The sequence below is a fragment of the Pelodiscus sinensis genome, chromosome 3 (genome assembly GCF_049634645.1).
Source record: "Pelodiscus sinensis isolate JC-2024 chromosome 3, ASM4963464v1, whole genome shotgun sequence".
Taxonomy (NCBI): domain Eukaryota; kingdom Metazoa; phylum Chordata; order Testudines; family Trionychidae; genus Pelodiscus; species Pelodiscus sinensis.
Window position 1 is genome coordinate 147,280,760 of NC_134713.1, and position 17,792 is coordinate 147,298,551.

At 49.5% G+C, this 17,792-nt stretch overlaps 2 protein-coding genes across 8 annotated transcripts in view; one reads left to right on the forward strand and one right to left on the reverse strand.

Moving 5' to 3' along the window:
- The window catches only part of PACC1 (proton activated chloride channel 1), an 82,211-nt gene that overhangs the window by 44,244 nt on the left and 20,175 nt on the right, over positions 1 to 17,792 (reverse strand). For 2 of the 7 annotated variants that reach the window (XM_075925158.1, XM_075925162.1), the window contains 3 exons: positions 8,315 to 8,414; positions 1,143 to 1,160; positions 945 to 1,046 (listed from right to left, as the gene is read on the reverse strand). In XM_075925158.1, the coding sequence (XP_075781273.1) occupies positions 945 to 1,046; positions 1,143 to 1,160; positions 8,315 to 8,414 (220 nt within the window). Of the gene's footprint in view, positions 1 to 944; positions 1,161 to 8,314; positions 8,415 to 17,792 lie in introns of those variants that run through there. The other 5 variants (XM_075925160.1, XM_075925156.1, XM_075925159.1 and 2 more) reach the window with 3 other exon arrangements.
- Positions 11,424 to 12,850, forward strand: LOC142827531 (uncharacterized). Its single transcript, XM_075923133.1, has 2 exons — positions 11,424 to 11,811; positions 12,258 to 12,850. Exons 1-2 carry the CDS (start codon positions 11,424 to 11,426, stop codon positions 12,803 to 12,805), a joined length of 936 nt encoding a protein of 311 aa, XP_075779248.1. The 3' UTR covers positions 12,806 to 12,850.

Sequence of the window (17,792 nt, forward strand, 5' to 3'; positions counted from 1 at the left end):
AACCATAAGGAAAACAGACAAAAGCCCTGATATTACAATCAGATCCATGGGGGTATGAGCTTGTGAATGCCTTTCCCCACAAAGATGATTGGGACTTTACTACAGAGGAAATAATTAAATTAACAATACACAGAATGCTGACAAGTGCATACAGTATAGCTTAAAAAATCCAAACCCAAATATTTTCTCTCTAAACTTTTGGCAATGGTCACTGAGGGATTACTCCTAACAAGGGTAGCTGGTAAAAATTTCAGACGAAAGTGTGATTTTTTTTCAGTTGACGGTGTTCCTTTGAGTAAGTCGCTGCTAATGCCGCTTTGCACGGAATGCTTGCACGCGTGCATGCACGCACACACACACACACACACCCTACTCCAAAGAATAAAAAGGTCACCAAATAACTAACATATGATGCTCTGATGTTGCATTGTGATATTGGCATTACCTACTGATGCAATGCCACAATGTAAATATTGCAGTGCAACAGCAGAGTATCACAGCTTGATGATTTTGTGGCAGCCTATAATATCCTTTGACTACCATTAGCAGCTAGTACTTCAAGAGGCAGGAATCATGGCAGCATCAGATATGCTGTCTTGGCTAGATTAAGTAGTTTAAGGAGCTCTCCTCTGGTCAATGCTCTTCTCACTCCCAAGAGCTCATTCAAGCCTAAGGACTCTGCAAAAATGCCTCATACTATTAATTTATATGCTGAGATTCAGATAATCTGCCTCATAACAGCAGAGTGAAGGTAATGAAGCTGCCACCACCGTGGGTTATACAAAAAAAAGAAGCAAAGCCCCAAAGCACTTTTTGCATTGCTTGGACCAACACAAGAGTAAACAGAACCAGCAATTATTACATGCAAAATACTGTCAGTAACACATGCAAAGATTTGAAAGACATTTTGAGATTTTACCACTGAGATTTATTTCAAGACTTACCAGGTGCATCATACAAGGGCACCTCCTTGTAGGAGACAGACATCACTGGGTGTTTGAGTTTTTCCCTGAAGTCAGTGATAGTTTGGTAGACAAGGAATACAGCTACAGCCATAAGCAGCAGATAAATGAAGAGGAGAATTACTGAAAAGACATTCTTTAGGCAGGTCTTGCTGAAACGCACAGAAGGGCTACTGGTACCTGATTCACTATCTAGGACTGAACAAAATACAGGATTAAAATTTGTAAGTTTATTTACTTAGTCTTTCACATTGAATCACGCAGAGTGTTAATTTCAAGATGAACTTTTTAAAATGAGAGGGAACAATAGGCTTAGTCTGATTTAAAATGCAAGAACAAGTAATGTTTTTTGACAAGTAAACAGTCAGCTGTTACTTCCCAAGAACATGAGAAATAATCAGTAGTTCTGTCTGGTTTTACCTCTTGTATTATGCATTGTGCCTAGGCATACAATAGTTAGGAAAAAATACATTTAAAGAGGCCAGGTCAGCTGAAAAAGTCAGCGTTCACAGTGAAAAATCCCCTGATGAAGCCTTTCTTTCCACAGAATGAAAGACTCATCTCTGCCAAGTCTGAACCAACTGATCATGACCCATTTTAACCTATGTATCACCACAGGTTTGCAGTACTGTAATGCTGTTTAGTGGTTGGCTAACTGCAGTGTGCATGAACCAAGTTATGTCAATTATATCTTATCCTTACATTTTCAAAGACTAAACTCTAACAACTAACACCGTATGGACTAGAGATGTGAGCACGTCGCCGTGTACACGGTTAACCAACGAGCCTGGGCTCTTTAGTTAATGTGCACGGTAACACGCAGCCTCCCCACCCCCTGCACTGCCTTGGGAGGGGGAGGCAGGAGCTGGCATGTGCGGGGAGCCAGCTTTCAAGCCTGCTCCCTGCATACCAACTCCCATGAAGCTACTCTCCCACCGCTGCCTCCAGCACGTGTACACACATTCACCGAAATAAACATATTTTAATATCCCTACTGTGTACATTATATAGTTACACATGAGAAAGATTCTAATTAACTCTAGAAAAAAATCTGAAGTTATCCTCACTTTCACTATATTTATCAACAAGATGGGTCATATTCTTCTGAGTACTTTAAATCAGCCTCCCCTGGTATATGTGAACACTAGATAACACTAAATATCGGTTAATTGAATAGTCGATTAACCTCATGAATTCTTATCGGTTACTCAACTATTCTATAGTTCCCACGGGCAGAGCTAGCAGCCAGTGTGTGCTGGCCTCATTCCCAAAGAGCACCCTGCTGCTCCACGCCAGGTGGGAGCCGGCCTGTGAGGGGAGCCAGTTTAAAAACCAGTTCCCTTGACGGACTGGCCGCCTGTCACCCCGCGCTGCTGTCAAGGGTGGGGGCTGAACTCCTGGACCCAGCATGAGCTGGAACTGAGCCAGGCTGCCTATTCACCTGGCTCCTAATACACTTTAAATGCAGAGCTGCAGCATGGGTAGGTCTCAGACCTGGTGGTGAGTCACGCTGCTGATAGCTGGCCGGCCAGCTAAAAAATGTACTGGTGGTTGGTGGGGAGGAAATGTGTGTAGTCTATAGCATTGACCTATAAGCTTTTGCTTATCGGTTAATCGATTACACAATTACATCTCTAGTGCACACCCCTACCACCACTTGCCTGAACAATTTTTTAGAACCAACACTTGACTTACACGCAAAGGAGTTTAACTATGTGCACTATACAGTTGCACACATAAATGAGTGTTAAAAATGGCACATGCAAGAGTTGGTGGCGATATTTTGACAATTTGGTTGTTTACCAGGGCGGGGCAAAATAGGGCTCACAAACCGTTCCAGCCCACCAAGCCACCGGATCTGGCTCATGGACACACCAGGGAGCCTCAGGCAGACTCCCTGCTTGCCGTGGTCTCCCTCCCACATGCCACTCAGAAAAGCAGGTACCAAGACATTTGTGTTTCTCAGCTGTGAGCTGGGGGAAGGTTTCAAGCACTGCCCCCACTCCCAGCAAAACCCCACTGGCCAGGAACCGGCCAGTGGGAGCTGCCCATTTGAAAACCAGGCAGTGCACAAAGCACCACTCCCTCCTCCCCTCGGGTTCTTATTCACAGATGCACGTGACTCCTGCAGCCTGTGCAGGGATGGGGCAAGCAGGGAGGCTCCCTGAGAACCCTGCTAGGTTACTGGCCAGGAGTCACCCAAGTAAGTTTCCCAGCTATAGCCTGCTTCTGGCAACCCAGCCCCTCGCTCCCCCAACTCTTTGCCCCCTGACTCCTGCCCCCTTACCTCACATAAGCCAAACTCTCTGCCTCCCTCTTGAGCCCATACCCCCACCCAGATCCAGCACCCCAACCTGCTGCCACAGCTCACAATCCTTTAGCAAATAAATATGCACGCATACATGTCCACATCATTGTGATTTAATTTATTTTGGGTTTTTCTGTCAATACACTATTTTTTTATTGTTTATCTATTCTTTATTGGATCTAAACAAAATAGAAACAAAAATAAGGTGCTTTGCATGTTTTTGGGGTGGTTTTTTTTTAAGATTGCTAGTTAGTCTGCTACTATGAAAAGTGATATCTGTTTTCACAGCAGACTTACTCAGCAAGCTGGGGGACAAATCAAGCCCTGGATGAGGAGGTGGGTAAGGAGGGAGGAAGGCCAGGGCAATAGGGATCTGAAGAAGACAGTGAGGATTGATGTGATGGCAGGGAGCGAGTTAAAGGATGGCGCCCCAAACCCTGAGACTGGGAAGAGATGTACAAAACCCACTGCCACATGGCCAGAGCCTGCCGTCCACTACCTCAAAGCAGAAGCCCAAATCCCACCACCCCGGGAAGGATGTGAACTCTCGCCCTTCCAGAACCACAAACACTGTAGGAGAAGCAGCCAGAGAAAGGGCCAACCCTTGCAGGTAGCCTCAGGAGAGGAGTTGCTGCTTTGCCATCCTCTCCCCTAATCATGGCCCATGAGGCTGTGGCTGAAAAAAAAGCCCCGGTAGCTGTATTAAAAAACCACTTCATCAGGGCCTTTCCTGCACAAGAAAATGGCACCAATTAACCTTGCACTGTTTTTTAAAACTAGTGCAAAAGGGAGTATGGACACTGAGGCCCGGTCTACACTAGGCATTTACACCGAATTTAGCCACCTAAGGATGATTTTCTAAACGATGTGTCCAACTTCCCAAGCCTGTCTCATTGACCTTAAAGGCCACTGAAATCAATGTTGGGTACTCCTGATTTCACGAAGCATAATGCTATTCCGGACCTTTCCCGGTTGAGTTTACAACAGTGTAGATGCAGAGTTGGTTAAAGTCAATGTTATTTGCCTCCAGGAGGCATCCCACAATGCCCCACTCTGGCCAGAACATGTGCCTCTACTGCTTTCCAAGAAAATAGAAAAAGCCCTGGAAAAGTCTGAATTTCATTTCCCGGGTGGCCAGCATTGTGAGCACACCTCAGAGCAGGCAGCACACTTGAGCAGCACACATGGCCATGACTTCCAATACTTCATGTACCATGAGCTCCAGTTCCCAGGGGCACAGAAAAGTGCCAGTGTGGAGTGTCAGGAGATCCTGGACCTCATCAAGGCATGGGGATAGGAATCCATTCTGTCCAAGCTCCAAACAAGCAAAAAAACATGGACATTTATGCAAAGATCGCAAATTGCCTGGTGGCCAAAAGATACTTGAGGGACGCCCAGTAATGCAGAGTGAAAATAAAGGAGCTGAGGCAGTTGTCCCACAAGACAAAGAAGGGGAACGGATCATCTGGAGCATCACCACAAACATGCTGGTTCTATGAGCAGCTGGATGCTATTTTAGAGGGGACTCAACCCGCTTTCCAAGCCTGACTGTGGAGTCCAATCAAGACACTCCTGGCATCAGAATGGAGGACAGCACGGTGGCAGAGGGATAGGAGAAGTTGGAGAATGTCTAGATGGTGACTGGCAAGAGCCAAGAGCTTTTTATTATGTTGGAGCCAGTCTCCTCCTCCCAGGACATCTCCCAGGTGATCACAGATCCTGAGGAGGGCACTTCTGATGAGTTCACAATTTTTTGCTTACTACAAGCAGGTTAAGGCAATTGGGTGTGATGTGCTATGTGCTCTGTGCATACATAACGCGAAGGGCCTGCAACAGCTTGTTAATATGTCTGCAGATGGAGTGGGAGTCCTCCCTGCACAGTTCCATGAAGTGTTCAGTGAGGAACTCTTTGATGTTTCTCACAAGGTTTTTGGGCAGGCCAGCCTTATTCCATCCTCTACAATAGGACACCTTCCCATGCCAAGCCAGCAGTAAATGGTCTGACATCATTGAACCACAAAGCATTGCAGCATAAGGCCCAGGTTTCTGGCCACATTCAGTCAGCATCGTGCCTTGACAGGCCCCTTACTATCCTGTTTCCACACAAGTCCAGAAGTTCCCTTGATAACTCTGCTGTGTACCTGCTATACAGTGAACGCTTTAAAGCAAAACTTTGGCTTTGTACAGAACACCTCTCCACTGTCTTAATGGAGACCTTTGCTGTACATTAACAGATTGGGGTAGATTTAACACAAGGTATCTTCTGTAATCTGTGCTCTTGTAACTTTTTGTTACAGTGGGAACAGCAGCCAGCTCACTGTGTACTCCTCCGGCTCTACCAGCTGTCTGCCTGGTGCAGATCCGCAGGTGAAAACAGCCAAGGGAAGAAAAGTTCAAGGAGCAAATGGACTGCATGAATACACTCCTGGAGGAGATGTGCACTGAGTGCTAGGACATGGTCGCGGAATGGCAGGAGAGAAGAATGTGCAGGGAGTTGCAGACCAGGCAACAGGGCGGTATCTTTGCCTCCCGGATGACAGTAATGGAGAGCCTGATTGTGTGTCTGGAGAACACTTCCCCCTCCAAGAACTCCCTCCACCCCATGCAAAATAACTTTTCCTCCTCCCCCAGCTCCATAGCCTCCATCCCAAGGGGCTTCGGGACAGCAGGTGACTCAAGGACAGCCTTAATCTCCAGGACCTCAGGAGGCAGAAGTCTGTCCTTCACACATTTCTGAGCCCCCTCTCCTTTTCAGGTTCCCACCATGGATGTCTTTTATTTTCCTGCAGTATCCCCTAAATAAAAAGGCATGATTTCTAAACAACAGGCTCTTTATTGCTTGTACTATAGGGATGGGGTGAGGATTATAGGCAAACACAGTGAATGCCGGGGTACCTAATTGAAAGCAACGTGCATGAATTACTCTCAAAACTGGCCATTCATAAAACTTTCCTTTAAAACCTCTCTGATTTGCGCTGTGCTCTCCTTATTGCCCTGGTATTTGGCTGCTCATAGTCTCTGGCTAGGCACTCTGCCTCAGTCCCCCACCCTGCCTGATAACTTTCCCCCTTGCTCTAGCAAAGATTATGGTGCACTCAGCAGACTGACACCACAAAGGGAATATTGCATTCGCTGACGTCCAACCTAGTCAGGAGACTCCTAGAACTTCCCTTTAAACTTCCAAAAGCACATTCAACCACCATTCTGCACTTGCTCAGCCTGTAGATGAACCACTCCTTAGTGGGGTCCAGCCTACCTGTGTAGGGCTTCATAAGCCCTGGGAGCAAGGGGTAGGCTGGCTCCCCAAGAATGCCCAGGGAACAATGGGATGGAGAAACCTGAGTCACGTGATGCTCTACTTGTCCAATGAGGCATTGCAAATCCTTTCCAAAGTACCCTGGCAAGCTGCAATGGGAAATATGTTGCTCCCTGTGTCAATGCAAGAGCTGCTAGCTTGGATACACTCTGCTGACACCAGAAGCAGTGTGGACAGGCAACAGCAGTTTCATTAAAACTAGGGATGTTAAAATTAATTTCCATCAACTATTCAATTAGTCGATAAAGGTGCTTCCGCTTTGAAATGTAGCAAGAGTCCACTGGGCCATCACTACATTTGAAGGCGGAAGTGCCGCGCGGTGTTTTGCTTTTGAAATGTACAAGAGCTCCAGCGGGGATTCTTGTAGATTTCAAAGATGGAACACTGTCCCTACCCCCTCCCATGGAGCTGGAGGAAACCGGCTTTTAAGCCAGCTCCCCTCAATACTCCCTTCTCCTTCCTCCCGCTTGCTGCCTCCTTCTGATCAAGGCAGCAAGGAGGGAGAGAGAAGCAACTAGCTGACTATCCAATGAGCTTTTGCTTATCGGATAGTTAACTAGTTGATTAGTCACTTACATCCCTAATTAAAACAGCATAACTTTTGTTGACAAAGCTCTGCAGTGTAGACACAACCTACATTAGTTTAAAGCCACATCTTTTGTTAGATCTGTGCTATTTGCTTAGCTAGGCGAACTTGCAATACACTGGCTCTCTGGAATTACACATTCAAATCCCAGTAAAGTCAGCTCACTACTTCACCCTGCTGAGGTAGAAAAGCATTTTCTTTTGACAAGGATTTTGCTGGATTTTGGTTTAGTTCTAACACCTGGTTAATGTCTGGAGCAAAGGAGAATTGCAGTGGGGGAGGTCTAGGATATTCGGAAAAACTATTTTACTGGGAGGGTGGGGAAGCAATGGAATAGGTTACTTAGGGAGGGGGGGAATTAAATCCTGGCTTGACAAAGCCCTGGCTGGGATGATTTAGTTGGGATTGGTCCTACTTTGGGCAGGGGGCTGGAGGTCTCTTCCAGACCTAGGAGTCTATGAGATACACTGATGGTCTAATTCAGGGTCAGGCAAGGTACAGCCCATCTAACGCTTTGATCCAGGCTTCTAACTGCATCTGGTTACTTTCTAGTTATATCCTGCTACCTGTGCCACTGAATTTCCAAGCAGTAGCTCAGGCAGCAGGATCCTATTTAAATGGATTACAGCTCCTGGTCCCCTTTTAAATTGCTGATATTTAAAAGGCTCGCAGCTCCTGGCCCCACTGCTACCACGTTGCCTGGGAGCCACTTAGGGTTGCTGAGGCTATTTAAAGGGCTCCTGGTCACAAAGCTACCCCAGCAGGGACCATAGCTGTGAGCCCATTTAATAGTCACAGCAATCCTGGGCGGCTACCAGGCAACATGGTAGTGGCTTGGCCAGGATCCACAAGCCTGTGGTGTGTTTTTCCTTCAAAGTCTCTGGCCCCAAACAACTCTGGGGGAGAGACAGGTCCTGCCCCTTCTGGGGGTGGAGTCGGCCCATGCCCATGTACCAAAATTCATTAAATGGCCCCCATGCAAAAATTACTGCCCATCCCTGACCTAATGGATAAAGAACTAGTCACTTCCCTTTGGTATTTCATTCTGAAAGCGGGCCATTTATTGTTCCAACTGGTCCCAACTAGACCATTCAAAAGAAACAGCTTGATCAACAGACGACTCATGGAGCAGCAGCTCTCACCTGGCAAAATAGCTGAGCTGGTATCCTGATCGTCGTCCTCTTCTTCCCCCTCTTCCACTGACTCTGGATGCTCAGCTAAGTGCTCTCCTTCCTCACTCAGCTGAGGAGATAAAAGTACATTTGAAAACATACATAAGTATCACCACAGTAATTACTGATTTATATTATAGTAGTACAGTGCAATCCAACTGGGATCAGAGCCCCAATGTGATAGGTGTCATACAATACACAGGAAAAGATACCCCTGCATGAAGCTCTTTACAACATAGGGAGACAAGATTATGGTGACATCTTTACTACAGCAGAAAGTCAACAAGCTATGCAATTCCAGCTACAGGAACAACATAGCTGAAGTAGAAGTAACTTAAGTCAAGTTATCACTTGTTCATCAACTTCCCTTGCTCCTTTTGTCTCGGGTAGAGTAACAGGGATGATGGGAGAGTAATCCGTAGTCAATCTGGCAGGTCTTCACTAGACCTACGAAATCAACCACCTGTGGATTGATCTAAAAGTGTTGATCTGGGCTGTAGTGTAGATGCAGCCTAGGGATGGGAGAGAGGAAGTATTTTTTTCCTTCCTTCCCCTCCTCCCCCAACGGAGTGTGTGCTGTGACAGGCAGCTGGAAACTGTTGGATTCTAATTAAAGTTTGAAATCTAGAAGCATCTATTGACTGGCCAAGCCTTGGTAGGGGAAGGGACTATCAGGCAGTCCAGGGCTTTATAAAGGAGTGAGTCAGTGACCAGGGACCTTGTGAACAGGTGATTGCAAACAGAAAGTTTAGAGAGGGAGTTTGAAGGGGAGAGGGAAGGGAGCGAGGTATTCTTGCCTTTCCTTTAAACCCTTTTTTAGGACAGCAGGTATGAATAGTGATAGGTCTGCTATTGTTACCTGCACAGCATGTGCCATGTTTGTCTTTCTCCCAGAAGAAAGAAGGGATTTCATCTGCAATAAGTGCAAGTTGGTCGCCATTTTGGAAGAAAAAATTAGAGGACTGGAGGTCCAAGTGTCAACCCTACGCTTGATCAGAGAGGATGAAGACTTCCTCGATAGAAGGCAGCATTTAATCCTCCAAGGAAGGCAGGTGGAAGAGCCAGAGAGGGCAGTACAGGATGAGGAAGAGAACTGGCAGCATGTAACTTCTAGAAGGAACAAAAGGCCAGCACAGGAATCCCCCACTGCTACAGAGGTAAGTAATCACTTTCAAGCTCCCTCCACAGGCTCTGCGGTGGTGAATGCTTTGGAAGGGACCTCACAAGGAAGAAATCGGAAGGGAACCACTTCTACTGGAAGGCATGGGATTCATAGTCCTACGGATGGGAGTTCCAGGACCACCACCCCCAAAAGAAAACGGCGGGTGCTGGTGGTCAGGGACTCCCTTCTAAGAGAGACTGAGTCATCCATCTGACATCCGGACCTGGTATCTCGAGAAGTGTGTTGCTTACCAGGATCTCAAATTCAGGATGTGAGTGAGAATCTTACAAAACTGAACTAACCTTCGGATCGCTACCCCTTCATGCTTCTCCATGTGGGAACTAGCGATATGGCCAAGAATGACCTTGAGCGGGTTACAGCGGATTACAGAGTTGGGAAGAAGAATCAAACAATTCAGATGGCAAGTGGTGTTCTCGTCCATCCTCCCTGTTGAAAGGAAAGGACTGGGTAGGGATTGTTGAATTGAGGAAGTAAATTTGTGGTTGTGCAGATGGTGTCGGAGAAAGGGCTTTGGTTAGTTCGACCATGGGACTCTGCTCCACGCACAAGGATTATTTGTAAGAGATGGGATCCATCTAACAAAGAGAAGAAGGATCATTTTTGCGGGCAGGCTTGCAAACGTAGTGAGGAGGGCTTTAAACGAGGTTCATTTGGGGATGGTGACCAAAACCCTGAGGGGAGTGGGGAAGTAGGATACCGGAAAGAAATGCAAAGAGGAATGAGCAACAAAGGAGGACACCTGATTCGAACGGAGAGGGTAGGGTGATCAACTGGTTATCTAAGGTGTTTGTACACCAATGCGAGAAGCCTGGGTAACAAACAGGAGGAATTGGAGGCCCTGCCCCAGTTCAGGAAATACGATTTGATTTGGATAACGGAGACTTGGTGGGATGATTGGAGCGCTGTAATGGAAGGGTATAGACTGTTCAGGAAGAACAGGCAGGGGAGAAAAGGAGGAGGAGTTGCACTATATGTAAGAGAGTACTATGATTGCTCAGAACTCCAGTATATAGAGGGAGAAAAACCTAGTGAGAGTCTATGGGTTAAGTTTAGAGGTGCAAACAATAGCAGTGATGTTGTGGTTGGTGACTGCCGAATCAGGTGGATGAGATAGATCAGGCTTCCTTCGAACAATTAAGAGAAGTTTCCCGATTGCAGGTCCTGATTCTCGTGGGGGACTTTAATCACCCTGACATCTGTTGGCAGACCAATACGGCAGTACACAGTCAATCCAGGAAGTTTTCGGAGATAACTTCTTGGTACAAATGCTGAAGAATCTGGCCAGGGGCCGTGTGCAGCTTGATCTGCTGCTCACAAACAGGGAGGAACTAAGGCCGTGTCCACACTCAGGGGTTCTTTCGAAAAAAGTAGCCTTTTTTCGAAAGAACTTCCCCTGCGTCCAGACTCAAGCCGCGTTCTTTCGAAATTAAATCGAAAGAACGCGGCTTTTCTTTCGACGGCGGTAAACCTCGTTTCACGAGGAAGAACGCCTTTTTCGAGGGAGATCCGTCGAAAGAACGTGAGTCTGGACGGGGGGAGCCCTTTCTTTCGAAATTATTGGCCTCCAGGAACAAGCCCTGGTGGACAATCTGGGCCATGGGTTGCACGTCTGTGGTTCCTGGCTGCAGCCATTCCTTAAAGGGACAGGCGCACCCTCACAGCCACTTGTTGCAGACAAGGAGCCAGAGCACACGGCGACCTTGCTGCAGCATGTCACAGCCCCAAGAGCGTCCTGGCCCTTCCTCCGAGCCTTCTGGGGACCCAGCCAAGGGCTCCAAGCGCCGGGCACCATCCTGGTCCGGCGCAGAGATAAAGAGCCTGCTGGAGCTGTGGGGAGAGGAGGAGGCCTTACAGGCCCTCAAAAGCCGGCGGCGAAATGCTGACATTTATGGCCGCATGGCTGAAGCCCTGGCCCAGAAGGGCCACTACCCCCGCACCCAGGACCAGGTGCGCTCAAAGGTAAAAGAGCTGCGGCAGGGCTACGCCAAAGCCAGGGAGGAGAGCTCCCGTTCTGGGGCAGCCCCCCACTACTGCCCCTACTACCCCGAGCTGGACCAGATCCTGGGTGGCAGCGCAGAAGCACGCACACCACGGCGGTTCGTGCAGTCCGGACTGGCAGACCCGGTGGTGGACGCTCCAGAGCGGGAGCTACAGCAGTCTGGAGACGGGGACATGGGCCCAGAGGAGGAGGACACCGAGGAGACGGCGACCCTCACCCTGGAGCCAGTCACCCAGACCTCTGAGGCCTCCCAGGCGTCATCTGGCACGGGAGAGGAAGCAGCAGGTGAGTACAGTGAGTTTGTGTCACACCCGGGGGGGGGGAGGGGAAGGTAGGTGGGTGGGTGCACAGTGGGTGATGCACAAGGGAAACCTGTCATGCTCATGCTGATGCCCAGGTCTCTCTCTCTCTCTCTCTCTCTCTCTCTCTCTCTCTCTCTCTCTCTCACACACACACACACACACACACACACACACACACACACACACACACACACACAGTGTGACCTTCAGAATGTCTGCTTCCCCTGTCTCAAGGGAGAGGGCATGCCCTTTTGGACAGCTGTTGCACACAGGACTGATTGTGATAGAAATGTAGCCGTGTTACTCTGATCTGAGGAAGTGGGTCTGGCCCTGGAAAGCTCATCCCCTAATAAACCATCCTGTTAGTATTTTCAGTGCTACAGAGTCCAGTTTATAGGACTGATTGTGTCTTCTTCTTTTCCTCCACAGCCGGACCAGCCGTGGAAGAGGGCCGCAGCACCCCAGCCCCACCTCCATCTCCATCTCCACCTCGGAGACATGGGAGCCGCAGACACAGGCGTGTCTACGCCGACATCCTCCGGCAGCACGTCGAGGCTGTGCAGCAGCAGAACGCCATCCTGCTCCAGAGGGCGGAGGCAGAGGAGAGGTGGCGTGATCGGCTCATGAATGAGCTGGTCCTGCAGCGCACGGTGCTGTACGCCACCCTGAGGGAGGTCAGCGGCTTGCCTGCTGCTGTGCCTGGTCCTGCTCCTCCAGCACCCCATGACCCCACCCCACCAAACCCCCCTTCCACAACAGCAGCCCTTTCCCCCCTTGGACCTCCCTCTCCCCCAGCCCCCCCAGCTCCCCAGCCCCTCTCTCCCCCTGGCCCTCCTCTCCCCCAGGCTTCCACGTCCCAAGAGCCCCCCAGCAGCCAGCCAACCGACAGGTGCATCACCCGATCCCGTAGCCGGGGAGCACCCCAAACACGAGGCCCAGCCAGGAAAGGGAAATCTGCCAAGCCCCGTTCAACCTGATCCCCTTCCCCCCTCCAGGTTTCCAGGCCCCTTCCCCCCTCCAGGTTTCATTCACCCCCATCACCCCAGTTAAAGCACAAACAAAGGGTTAAAGGCACTGTTTGTTTATTGTATATAGTTTGGCAACAACAAAAATGAAGAAAATTTTTGTTATTTTGCCACATTGTTTGATTATATGTACAAAATTATAAATAAGTAAAGAGAACATTTTATTTTGAAACACACCCTGGTGTAAGTGATGTGTCCAAACTGGGTCAGGAGATGGGTTGTGCAGTGAAGCTTCTATTGGGGGCCAGGGCCCAGTCCCCAGGCAGAAGCCCCTCAGTGCACTCAGTGGCCTCCACTGGAGAATTGCTCCCGGAGGGCCTCCCGGATGCCAACTGCAGACCGGTGAGCCTGGCGGATGGCAGCTGTCCGGGGCTGGGCAAAGAGCCTCTCCTGGGCATCAGCAGCTCTCCCCCACCCTGGTAGGAAGGCCTCCCCTTTCCTCTCCACGAGGTTATGGAGGACGCAACACGCGGCCACCACCTCGGGGATGTTGGTCTCCCCCATGTCGAGGCGTGTGAGCAAGCACCGGAATCTGCCCTTTAAACGGCCAAACGCACATTCCACCTGGTTGCGAGCCCGGTTAAGGCGAGCATTAAACTGCTCCTTGCTCGCATCCACCTGGCCGGTGTAGGGCTTCATCAGCCACGGCATCAGGGGATAGGCGGCATCAGCCACTATGCACACCGGCATGTGCACATCCCCAACCGCAAACTGGCGATGGGGGAAAAAAGTTCCTGCCTGAAGCCTCCGGTACAGGTACGAGTTCCTGAAGATGCGGGCATCGTGTGCCCGCCCTGACCACCCAACACAAATGTCCGAAAACTGTCCACGATGGTCGACCAGGGCCTGGAGGACCATAGAAAAGTAGCCCTTTCTGTTTATGAATTGGGCTGCTCGATGGGGCGGTGCACGGATGGCAATGTGTGTCCCATCGAGCGCTCCTCCGCAATTGGGGAAGCCGAGGGCAGCAAAGCCGGCCATGACGCTGTCCAGATCCGGTAGACAGATGAGCCTGTTGAGCAGCTCCGAATTGATGGCCCTCACCACCTGCAGAACGAGACAGACAACAAAGTGTTAGAAGGGGTGCCTTATGTCTTAGGAGGAGAACCCACCGCCCACCTTCCCTCTCAAACAAACAGCCCGGGAATCCCCTCCTCAGAACCCCCCCCCCCGCCCCCCAATTCAGGGTGAGTGGAGGAGCTCCCTCCCACTCCCACTCCCACTCCACTTGGCCCTTCCTGACAGTCTCCCTTCCCCCCACCCCAAACTGTGACTGTCCCCAGACAATGACTTACCTCCATCAAGACGGCCCCGACAGTAGATCTCCCCACGCCAAATTGGTGTCCCACGGAGCGGTAGCTGTCGGGGGTTGCCAGCTTCCAGAGGGCAATGGCGACCCTCTTTTCCAGGGGGATGGCGGGCCGCAGGTGGGTGTCTTGCCGTTGCAGAGCAGGGGCGAGCCAGGTACAGAGCTCCTGGAAAGTGGTCTTTCTCATGCGGAAGTTCCGTAGCCAGTCTTGGTCATCCCAGATCTCCATCACGAGCCGGTCCCACCATTCAGAGCTGGTGTCAAACCTCCAAACACGCCTGTCCACGAAAAAGTTCGGAGGCAAGGGCAGTGTGGCTGCCGGACGGGGGAACCCCTCGTCCCTCTGGTCTGGGTCCAGCTCGGGAAGGAGCCTCATGATTGTCTCACGAAGATGCAGCAACAGCTGCAGTATGGTGGTGTGGGGCCCTCGCCTGCCCAGGGGCAGCTCTGGCTCCATGCCACAAATAAGGGTCTGCAAGCAGAAAAACCTCAAAAGAAAAAAGCTGCTGGGGTGTCCCAGGAAGCTGAGCACTCCAAAGCAGCACTGCAATGCCTTGCAAAATTCCTCAAGGGACAGCAAAGGCAGCTGCAGGAGCAGAGCAACGGGTGTTCAGGAGTGTCCCTCTCACCATGCGTCTCTGCAAAGGGCAGGCAGGCAGCACCCGGAAGGAAATGCTGCCCCCATGCCCTGGCAGAAGCAGTTCCGGGTGGCTTTCAATTTCGAAAGAGCGTCCGGCAGTCTGGACGCTCTTTTTCGAAATAGCGGATCGATCTTTCGATCCGCGCATTGTAGTCTAGACGCGCTCTTTCGAAAGAGCCTCTTTCGAAAGATGCTTTCGAAAGAGGCTCTTTCGAAAGAAGCCTGCAGTCTAGACACACCCTAATAGGGGAAGTAGAGATGGGTAACAACCTGGGAAGAGTGATCATGAGATGGTAGATTTCAGGATCCTGACCAAAGGAAGAAAAGAGAGTAGTAAAATACACACCTTGGACTTCAGAAAAGCAGACTTCAACTCCCTCAGTTCCTGGAAAAATCATAGAAGGGATCCTTAAGGAATCCATTTTGAGGCACTTGGAAGAGAGGAAAGTGATCAGGAATAGTCAGCATGGATTCACAAAGGGCAAGTCGTGCCTGACCAATCTGATTAGCTTCTATGATGAAGTAACTGGCTCTGTGGATACGGGAAAGTCAGTGGATGTGGTATACCTTGACTTTAGCAAAGCTTTTGATATGGTCTCCCACAACATTCTTGCTAGCAAGTTAAGGGAATGTGAACTGGATAAATGGACGGTAAGATGGATAGAAAGATGGCTAGAAGGCCGGGCCCAGCGGGTAGTGATCAACGGCTCGGTGTCAGGATGGTGGTCGGTTTCTAGCGGACTGGTTTCTAGCGGTTTCTCTGTCCTCAGTTCTAGGACCAGTTTTGTTCAATATCTTTATTAATAATCTGGATGAGGGGGATGGATTGCACCCTCAGCAAGTTTGCAGGTGACATTAAGTTAGGGGGAGAAGTAGATATGCTGGAGGGCAGGGATAGGGTCCAGAGTGACTCAGACAAATAGTAGGATTGGGCCACATGAAATCTGATGAGGTTCAACAAGGACAAGGGTAGAGTCCTGCACTTGGGACGGAAGAATCCCAAGCATTGTTACAGGCTGGGTACCAACTGGCTAAGTAGCAGTTCTGTAGAAAAGGACCTGGGGGTTACAGTGGATGAGAAGCTGGATATGAGTCAACAGTGTGCCCTTGTAGCCAAGAAGGCCAATGGCATATTAGGTGGATTAAGAGGAGTGTGGCAAGTAGATCCAGAGATGTGATTATTCCTCTTTATTCTGCTCTGGAGAGGCCACATCTGGAGTATCGTGTCCATTTCTGGCCCTCTCCCCCCCACTATAGAAAGGATGTGGATGCATTGGGGAGGGCTCATGGGGGGGCGACTAAAAAGATTAGGGGGATGGAGCATATGACCTATGAGGAGAGGCTGAGGGAATTGGGTCTATTTAGTCTGCAGAAAAGAAGACTGGGGGGATTTGATAGCAGCTTTCAACTTCCTGAAGGGAGGTTCCAATGAGGATGGGAAAGGCTGTTCTCAGTAGTAACGGATGACAGAACAAGGAGCAATGGTCTCAAGCTGCGGTGGGAGAGGTCTAGGTTGGAGATTAGGAAAAACTATTTCACTAAGAGGGTGGTGAAGCACTGGAATGGGTTACCTAGGGAAGAAGTGGCATCTCCATCCCTAGAGGTGTTTAAGTCTCGGCTTGACAAAGCCCTGGCTGGGTTGATTTAATTGTGATTGGTCCTGCCTTGGGCAGGGGGCTGGACTTGATGGCCTTCTGAGGTCTCTTCCAGCTTTATGGTTCTATGATTTTATGATCCCCATTTCTGAGAGATTAAGTTACTTGCCTCAAGCCACAAAGGAAGTGTGAGAGCCTGAAACTGAGCCCAGAGTTTTTTGCGTCCCCCGGTCCAGCACACTAGTGTAGTAGGGTCACTGATGGTGAAGAAGGTCAAGATATATTGTCATGGTGTCCTGACTAGGGATGTTAACTATCAGTTATTTTACTAGTTGAGTCGTTGATGGAATTTCCATCGACAATTCGACTAGTTGATAGGCATTTCCGAGTTCCTCCTTTGAAATGTCCTAAAAATGCCCTTTGCTGGGGCTCTAGTACATTTCAAAGGAGGAATGCAGAACTCGGCGTGAAGCTCGGGCCAGTGAGGAGTCCCGCTGACTCCGGGCTGCACGTGGGCATGCCAGCTTTGAAGTGTTCAAGAGCCCCACTGGGATTAGTGGTGGACTCAGAATCTGTGCAGCATTTCCCCAGAACCCCAGCTGATCCTGGGCTCCATATGGTGCTGCCACCTTGAAACGCAACCATTTCAGGCATTTCAAAAGCATCAGCACTGCGCAGGTGAGCCAGGGATCAGTTGTGCGCAACTGCTGCTTTGAATTATCCCCTCTTCTATCTGATAAAGGCAGCAAGGGGGGAGAATTGACTCGTTGACTAGTCCTTAACATCCTTAGTCCTGACAGGTCTCTGGCTCCATCGATGATGATAACCAGAAGCCTGCCTGCGTGTGTGCTCAATGACATGTGCAGTGTGGACCTACGAAATCAGTGAACATTGCAGATCTTGAGATAGCCCCCAAAGACAATCAGATAAGGACAGAAAGCGCCCAGCCAGGTTTATTGTAAAACGAAGTACAGTAATAATTGTCAGTAGATACTACTGAATCACTATGCATATGTTCGCCGTAACAACGGACTCAGGTCAATCAGTAGGAGACTCTACTGCCCCCCCGGCTGGACAAAGACTGTCCCCCCCAAGACACCACTTTATATACAAGTACAAACAAGTTACACATCACTCCTGACATGTCAGGTTACCAGCCTCTGACACTACTTAGATACCACCCATCACCCTGTATCTCATGGTTTGATTAGAACACCTCTATCCATTACGCTGTCATTTTAGACCCTTTCCTGAACCCGGGTCTGTATTTGTGAGAAGTGTGGGTACCAAGGTCTTTTTTAATGAGCTGGTGTTACCATCCTTTTGGAATGTGCTTTCAACTTATGACCAGTAGCAATTATTGCTTTACAGTCGGTACCTAGTATTAATTCTGTT